This window comes from Cibotium barometz, chromosome 17 (genome assembly GCF_041138505.1).
Source record: "Cibotium barometz isolate CiBa-2024 chromosome 17, ASM4113850v1, whole genome shotgun sequence".
NCBI classification, from domain to species: domain Eukaryota; kingdom Viridiplantae; phylum Streptophyta; class Polypodiopsida; order Cyatheales; family Cibotiaceae; genus Cibotium; species Cibotium barometz.
The window spans coordinates 22,856,225-22,864,997 of NC_141062.1; the positions used below are offsets into that span (position 1 = coordinate 22,856,225).

The 8,773-nt window shown below is 40.1% G+C and overlaps 1 protein-coding gene across 1 annotated transcript in view; it reads left to right on the top strand.

Moving 5' to 3' along the window:
* The window catches only part of LOC147629795 (MADS-box protein SOC1-like), a 71,112-nt gene extending 62,567 nt beyond the window's left edge, over nucleotides 1–8,545 (top strand). Inside the window, exons 3-8 of the mRNA XM_086811320.1 lie at nucleotides 6,762–6,823; nucleotides 6,992–7,091; nucleotides 7,456–7,497; nucleotides 7,600–7,641; nucleotides 7,808–7,998; nucleotides 8,148–8,545. Of these exons, the coding sequence (XP_086667446.1) occupies nucleotides 6,762–6,823; nucleotides 6,992–7,091; nucleotides 7,456–7,497; nucleotides 7,600–7,641; nucleotides 7,808–7,978 (417 nt within the window). The 3' untranslated portion in view covers nucleotides 7,979–7,998; nucleotides 8,148–8,545. The remainder of the gene's footprint in view (nucleotides 1–6,761; nucleotides 6,824–6,991; nucleotides 7,092–7,455; nucleotides 7,498–7,599; nucleotides 7,642–7,807; nucleotides 7,999–8,147) is intronic.
* Nucleotides 8,546–8,773: the final 228 nt, after the last annotated feature.

Below are 8,773 nucleotides of genomic sequence, written 5' to 3' on the forward strand. Positions count from 1 at the left end.
GATGCTCTGCACATCTTGGCTGATCTTTGTTAACTGCTCTTGAATCCCTCTATTGGCCGAGGGAGGAGTTGACGCTTGAGTTAATTGGTCAGCTTCTTTCTCCTTCTCTGCTAGCTGTGCCCCTAAGCTTTCTTTGACCTGGTTTAACTCCAGTCCAGCGCCCTCCACCATGAGAGCAAGTTCTTCTCTTGTGAATGTCAGTGTCTCTTCACGTATGTCGTGGGTGTTGACAGTGGCCTCTCTGGAGGCGAAGTCCACTGGAGTTTCTAGGATAAAGTGAGCATATAGCATTTTAGCAAAATAGAGTGGAGCGTCGGCGTTATGGAGAGGACGATCGTACACCTCCAAGAAAATGCGCTCGGCATTAGTTTTGATATCATTGTGAGTGCAACGAGAAATCTTCCATCTTCCCTTCTTAATCTCGCCATCTGGACATGGCCATATTTCCTTTATCATCTCTGTGGTTACGCGTTTGTTTATGTCTTTCCATTGGGCATAAGTTGGATTTGTCCATTTCGATAACCTGCATGCTGTTCTTGTAGCTTCGCGGGCTGTCAGGCCATGTGCAAGGGCCTTCATTCGCTCGTACGCCTTCTTGGCTAACTTCTGATGCTCGTTCGCTTGCGCCTGCTCCATATCTGCATGAACGTAAATGACTTTAGGATTTTAATGAACTGTAAAGATCAACGTAAGATAAATTGACCATTACTCTCAAAATCTTGAAGTCAAATACCACGAGAGGAGATATGTATTGCAAAGACTCGATGAGAAATATCCACTTGACTCCAAAAACACTTCAAACAATGCTCGCACATCAAATTTTGAAGAGAAAACATAAACTTAAACACCACAAGAGGAGAGAGATGTTGCAAAGACTCAATGAAGAGAGAAACAAAATTTTGAAACATTGGACACATCAAATTTTGAAGAGAGAAACAAAATGCCATTCCTGAAACTTAATCTCTTGATACTGTATCATTACAAAGTTGGGGTGAATGCCACCGATAGCTCTACAAGAGGACGTTGTGCCCTCGTAGGGTCAGTATTTAGTGATCTAAAAAATTCAACTACTTGCAAAATTGATTTTCGCTCATCGCGATTAGGCAGAAACATCCAATTTTTGACTCTATGAATAATAGTATCCATGGTAACTTTGTCATGGGAACTATTATTCATCCACAACTCTTGCACTTTCTGCCAAAAGTCATATAAAGTTTGTAATAAATATCCCAAGGCAAAAACATCAGATGCAGGAGTGTATGCATCTGCCAAAAATGGATCATAAAGCTTTGGGGCTATCCACGGCCGTTTATTTCGCTCTCTGTCTGCGTGGGAGATTGCCTGTGCCACCTTCTCGGGGTTCTTGTCTGCTTCAAAAACAAAATTGAGAGACACCCGTTTTTTGGGCGCTCTCAGTAGCAACCCCCAATCGATAATACCTATGCGTGGCTTTAGCTCTTTTGTATAATCCAACACTACATTGAAAGGATGTAGGTCGGTATGTACAATACCTGCCATATGTGCTGCCGCTAAACCTTCCACCAGGGCATGCATAATATGTGGCATGTTTATTACTACCTCTTTTATTTTTGAAAGTTCTAGATGACCTAAAGGGATATTATCAGGCGGGGGTTGTCTCCATCCTCGATCCAAACGAAAAATGGCTCTGGTGAACTCACTGAATCTGAAGGGAACCTTCAGAAGAGTATCACCAAGAGCGCCGCCATTATAGTACGGGAAAATTGTGATCCATGGAGCCTCTTTTGTAAAGGCAATGCATCGGACAATCGATGGATGTAGCACTTGCATACCTTGCTCTGCCTGGAAGCTCTCGAACTTCGTGCTGCCTTCTCCTTTGTAGTGCTTTCCGCAAAAAGTGATGTGCTCCGGTAAAAATGATATACCTTTAATTGCATACTCTTTTACTGTTCCAAACACACCGGAGCCTATTATTCGTCCTTTGTGAAGAGCTTCGTGCGGGATGCCAATAAGATGTGTGCACATAGAATTGTAGATGGTACGATTAATGACACCTGTATCACTTGCATCTGCCTGACTGGACGTTGCAGCGACGTCCTGGGCAATGCGCACTCTTTTGGGGAGGGACTCTGCATCCAACGCCTTCATGCGCTTGCTCTTGGCTCTTTGCTCGCTCCATACAACGTCCCATAACTGTAGACGTTGCATATTGGCTTCAGGCGGGGCAGCATCTCTAAGATCACTGCATGCTACACGCATGCTCCCCAAAATGGTTCGTGTTATGTGCTGATGGTTGAAATCTGCTATCTTCTGTCTATCTAGCAGCTCAGCGTTGCCTCCGCTTCAAAGCCGACGCTGTGCATTTTCCCATATTTGGTCTATGAGATCTCGCATGAGTATCTCAGACTCATTGATCTTTTTGACGACATCATCAGTACATTGTGATACTGTGATGACCGCTTCAACGCGAATTGCTCGCAGAACAATTTTGCGCTCTTCGGGAGAAAGCATGTTGATCGTCTTCGTAAATCTAGCAAATAACACTAAACACAAAAAAACAGAATATCAAACATTATTGAAATAAACATCAAGCAGACGTGAGAGAACAACAACAAGTATATCAATATCGTCAATGTTCATACAAAAACAGAATATCAAATAATTTTAATGAACTCAACATCATCCAATACATCATCAAACGTGAGAAAACAGCAATAAGTGTATCATTACTTATCAATGATCAAACAAAAACAGAATATATCAAACAACATTACTGAACTCAACATCATGCAATACATTATCGAACGTGAGACAACCGCAACAAGCGCATTATTACTTACGAAGTGTATACATTATCGAATGAGAGAGAGAGAGAGAGGGGGAGGAAGAGAGAGAGGTGTGACAGATAGAGAGAGGAAACATTAAATGACATTTTTTATAGTTTTGTGAGTTCCTAAAGAGAGAAAAATAATGTTTTGTAATCCTAAAGCACTCCTCATCTACATACCTATCGTGATAGAGAGAGATGTGGTGTATCATGAGAGAGAGAGAGAAAGAGTTGTGAAGTGTATCATTGCGAGAGAGAGAGAGAGAATTGTGAAGTGTATCATGAGAGAGAGAGAGAGAGAGGAGAGGAAGAGAGAGTTGTGACAGAGAGAGAGAAGAAACATTAAATGACATTTTTAATGTTTTTGTGAGTTCCTAAAGAGTATATTTTAAGAGAAATAAAAAAAATCATTATCTACACATCTATCGTGTTGTGAAGTGAATCATGAGAGAGATAGAGAAAGAGTTGTGAAGTGTATCATGAGAGAGAGGGGGGTAAGAAGAGAGAGATTCATATTTTTCGAGTTACGAATCACGATATTATAAAATAAAACGTTTAGACAATATGATGTAAACTTTGATCCATGAAATACTAATGCCGCGTTAGCAACCAAGTATCGCATGGATCAAACACAATAAAAACAATACAAGTCAAATCAAACAAATTTACGACATTTATTCGACCGCGTTAACGATCATATGCCGAAATACGCAAGCAAATTTACGACACTTTTTTGACCGCGTTAACGATCAAATGTCGTAATATGCAAAAAACATTTTATGCACTAGCGGACGACACTAACTTGCCGTGTTAACGACAAAATGCCGCCCGATTCTATGGGAATACCAATAGGATATGAACATACATTGGCCGCATTACCGACCATATGTCCGCATTTGACAAAGGGAAGGGAAGGGAAGGTGACATCGCCATAACATTACTATGCTTGCCGCGTTATCGACTAGTACCGCTACGGCGTGTCATACTTACCATAGGACACAGACTAGCCGCGTTACCGACTAAGTGCCCCAGGGTAAGCACCATTCCGAAGAATGGCCTTACACACACACCAGTCGTGTGGCGGGCCACCCAAATCCTGCCGCGCATTGCGACAATGGGCGGCTGCCCGCACGAACTCACCCACACACACATCCCTCGTGTGGCAGACCACCCACATCCTGCCGCGCATTGCGACAGTGGGCGGTTGCCCACACGAACACACCCACATACACACACACACACACAAGTTTTCATTACCTGTGTATGCTGTCAGCAATGAAATCCCAAAGGGCCCCCCGGGCCCATATATATAGAAAATTGTACCCCGCCGGGCTATATGACGACCCCGCAGGGACCCGTCGGGCTTTGATTTATCTCGGCGGGCCTGCCGGGTATAGCAAAAGCCCGACGGGATTTTTTCCGGTTACCAGGTCGCTTGCCACCGGCTTTTTTGAGAACATGTTAACATGTGAACATGTTAATAACATGTTCACACATGTTATTAACAAAAAAAATTTTGTGATCACGTGAATATAAAATCAGAGATACAAAGGGTCAAGAATACAAAGAGTCAATTGGAATACCAAGGGCCAATCGAACGGGATTTTTCCTCTTATTTTTTACAAATCCAGGATTTTTTTTCCTCTCCTCTCCTTGTACCTTGGTTATCCATGGTTAATATGTAATAGATATACATATATAATTTCTATAGTAAATCATAATCTCTTTCCAAAGAATTTATTTAGCGAGCTGGAAAACATCTGGTAGTACAATCACGGTAGCTAGAGCCGAAGCAGATAGGGAGGTGAGCAAATAAAAATGTAAGGAAAGTTAAAAATAGTCACCTCAAATATTTTATTGCAATTTGTGTCTTTACAAGCCTTATTGCTTTATTGATTATAGTAGAGTAATTAGAGACACATTTAGATGAAATATCATGGATATTTTTTATTTGAGACTATGAGTCGATGAATGATCTATCAACGTTACAAAGATTTTGTAATAGAGAGGAATCTCTAGGTGTCTGTAGGTTCAGACAAGGTGAAGAGGTGTCTAATCTTGTGGTCCATAGGTATAGTATTTGTTAAGAGATTCATAAATGATACTCATACTCGTTCTATAAAAATGACAAGCTTACTAGTTATTCTAATCACAAGAGTTTGGCACTATTAGAGTTTGAATAAACAAATGTTGAGTCCATTTAATTACTCTCATAGAGTATGGGACTTTGACTACCAGAATTAACCACACAAGTTTTGAACTCGTGTGTTTATCCATGCCTAGAGGCCAAGAACAACATCCCTAATGTGTGTCTCCTCTCATTGCTACTCTTTTTTCTGGTGGTTGAACCACATTGTTGCTACCTGTAGTGCTTTTCTTGAGGCTCTTGTCTATGAGATGTGTTTCTCTTCTTCCACCTTGCTCCCTTTCTATTCTTCCACCTTGCTCTGCATGGTGTTGGCTCTAGTGGTGTTGGAGATAATTCATCAATAAGTTTCTCATGGGGTTGCCTTGGAGTTAATGGTAAGAAAGATGGGTTCTGAAACATGTTAGCCATGATAGGCTTGCTGAAAATAGGGCATCCATACTAAGATATAGTATGTCATGGACATCATATTCAGTATTGTGATGGGAATTTTTTTGTTGGAGTTTGTGATGCACGTTCGATCGAAAACATGTGTGACAAACTTGTTAAATCGGAAACATGTGCTCGTGCCGAGTGCCCACATCCACTTTGCTCTTTTTTGTTTGAAATCATCATATCGGCATTTGATTGGGTATGAGTTTTTTTTTGGATCTCGACGGACTCTAGTCGGGCAATATTTTTTCCCAGTTTCTACATGGGATGTCGTCAGTCATAGTTCTTTGTAATAAATATGTGGAGTATTTTTGTGAAGGCTATATAACACTTATAGTTCTTTGAAGCCTATATAATGCTTGTAAAGAGTTATATAGTCTTGTTAGTGGCTATAACTCAGAGTTTTTGTTAGAACATAGTCATGTTGGTACTCAATAACCACATTACTTTTGATATTCACAAGAATCCACCATTCTATCAAGTTTTCATCTTGCAAATGCTTTCTTTTTAGAAGCAAGAGCATGGATAAATAAAGACAAGACATTGTAAAGTTTCATCCATGTGTGATGCCCTTTGGTCTATCCTGCCCTTAATTTCAACATGAAAAAACCATGTAAGATTCAATATATAATAATATTAGTTGGCAAATATTTGATTACTGATAAACTCAATGGTATGTATGTTGAGGGTCTTTTGGCTAATAAGAATATATCTGAAGCTCTTTTGGCCAAGCATAAAGGTTGTAGCACTTTCTCCTATGCGAATGCATGTGTATGTGTGTGTGTGTGTAAGAGAGAGAAGGGGACAACCCAATGTTCTGAAAATACATTTTATGGAGCCAGATTTAAAACCTTCTCATTGTAATTTAAAGAGAAAATTGACCATTTTGAGAAGGCATTTCTCCATATATTTTGTAGAATTTAACTAAAACTTGAAAATTTTGAAGAAGATTCTTTTTCTTCTCCTACAAATACGAAGTTGAGCAAGCTCTACACAAATTGAAACAAGTTCTAGGCTAAGTAGAACCGATTTTTTCCTCAACCCTTGGACAAAGGATTATCTTTTCCAAATACATTGCAACAGCCTCCACCCAGAACCTTTCCCGATAACTCCCAATAATGTGGATATTTATGGGGATACATAGGCTAGGCCCACACAAATAAGCCTAAGAAACCCATGTTACCTCGTATTGCACAGCTGGTATCGTAATTGCACAAGGGCAGATGGTTGAGTGTGGTTGAATTATTTCTCAAATACTAGCATTATAAGTTTAAATTTGTACTTGACTACGAGCTATGCTGCTTGTCAACTCTATATCAGCAAACATTTAAGGTTTGTTATCTTTAATTTTAAAGTTCTGAGTGTTCTTGTGTGTAGTATTGGAAACACGAGGCTGCCCGAACGAAGGACCAGCTAAGCTTCATGGAACAAAGACACAGGTGTGCAGACCCATGTGAACACCCTTAATTGGATTAAATATGTGGTGCCTTGGAATTACACAGCGCAGTACTTTTAGTGTAAATGGGTGATTGAATAAAAAAATCAGAAAATGTATTTGGTTTTTTTTTTGTTTTTTTTTGGGTTTTTTTGGGTGGCTGAATATGCAGGATTATGTCTGGCGAGAATCTGGGCAACTTGCAAATAAAAGATCTACAAAAGTTGGAAAGACAACTTCAAGTTGGGATAAGCAGAGTGAGGGCAAAGAAGGTGAGCCATTGAGTCCTTTAAAAGTGTAAAAAAAGCAGTAGATCATCAGTATACAAATACTAAAATCACCACAATTTTTGTTTTCGAGGTGAGGTAAGAGATGAGCAAGCTCGTTCAGAGACTCAAACAAAGAAACGCTTTTGTCATTAGTTTTGTAACCTCTAATCTAGATACTCATTAGGAAGACCCATGAGCTAGGAAAAATCACCACAATCAGTCATTTGATTAATCACCATATTTATTTCTTCATTGTGTGCTTTATATGTTTGTTCATTCTACACTTATATATTATATGCGTATATATATTTTCTATGTGCTTTTGCCTTTAACATATTAGTGATACTTTTTCTGCAATCATGGACAGACACAATTGCTCATGGAACAAATTCAAGATCTCCGTGCGAAGGTGCAGTTTTTAGTAGGTTCGACTGCGTTGTTTTTAGCAAGTTTGGTGTTTCTTATGTCTTCCTGTTGCTCTCAAATTTTCACTGCTTGTGTTGATCTCTAGGAGCAACTCCTTTTACAACAAAACGAGACCTTGAAGTCCAAGGTAAGGCAAGGTTGACAGTCCTCTAAAAACCCAAGCTGCCTGTGCAAAAATGCAGCAGACAGTAGTAATCTAAGAAACGCAGTTCACAACGTACCAAATATATAGTGCATAGTGCATGTGGGTGGTTTTACAATCCTGACTGCTTTGTTGCTTGGTTTGATACAAGCTTGCTGAGGCGTCTGCCATGCAAGCATCAAGTGTAACTACAGCGATGAGCTCTCAGGACATTCAGGACTCCTCGAGTGTGAAGGCCGTCTCGTTTCCGCAGAATGAGTCGACAAGCATGAGCACTGCTGCTCATGAGACCACCCTTCAGCTGGGTTTTTTTTCCGGATAGAATCATCATCTCCTCTCAGGGTAAGGTTCGCTTCCATCAATTATTCTGTTTAAGAGCACACTGTTAGCTTTAGAACGCACAGGTGTGTGTGTGTGTGTGTGAGAGAGAGAGAGAGAGAGAGAGAGAGAGAGAGAACCACTTCTGTAGATTTGAACAATTCTGTTGGCAGGAGCCTGCTGCCTTTCTTCTCCACGCTCGACTTGCTCATCAGCTCCTTCATTGGATAGACTGCCAGGAAAACTATTTCATGGACTTGCTGATCAGCTCCTTCATTGGATAGACTGACAGGAAAACTCTTTCATACTTGCCACTAGCTATAAGCATTTCACACAACAGCACTAAGCTGTGGAATTATGCGCACACCCGTGGCTTACCACTTTGCAAGGGCATATAATTAAGCTCGTCAAATTTGGCAGCATTACAGATATTGAAAATATGTTGTCATATAACAGAGCTGATCGGGGCAAGGTAAAGTCTCGGTTGCAATGAAAGGAGCACATCATAATGTTAGTAAGCCAACAATGCTGAAGGCCTTTTTTAAATGGAAAATGGCACTAGATTCCAGAATGCAGTTGTTTGATAGACACAGGCAATCAATCTTTTCTTCTGTAAGGCTTTATTTGTCTGGGTTCTTAATTAAACACTTCTTTGCATAAAAAGGGGGATTAGGATCAATGGTTACGTTTTGCTCCATGTTCTTATAGCACCAGATGTAAAGAATCATTGGGCTAAAAACCATATTTTCAGTTTACTTATCTTTTTAAAGCCATTTTTCCAAGAGTTGTTGGAGATCGA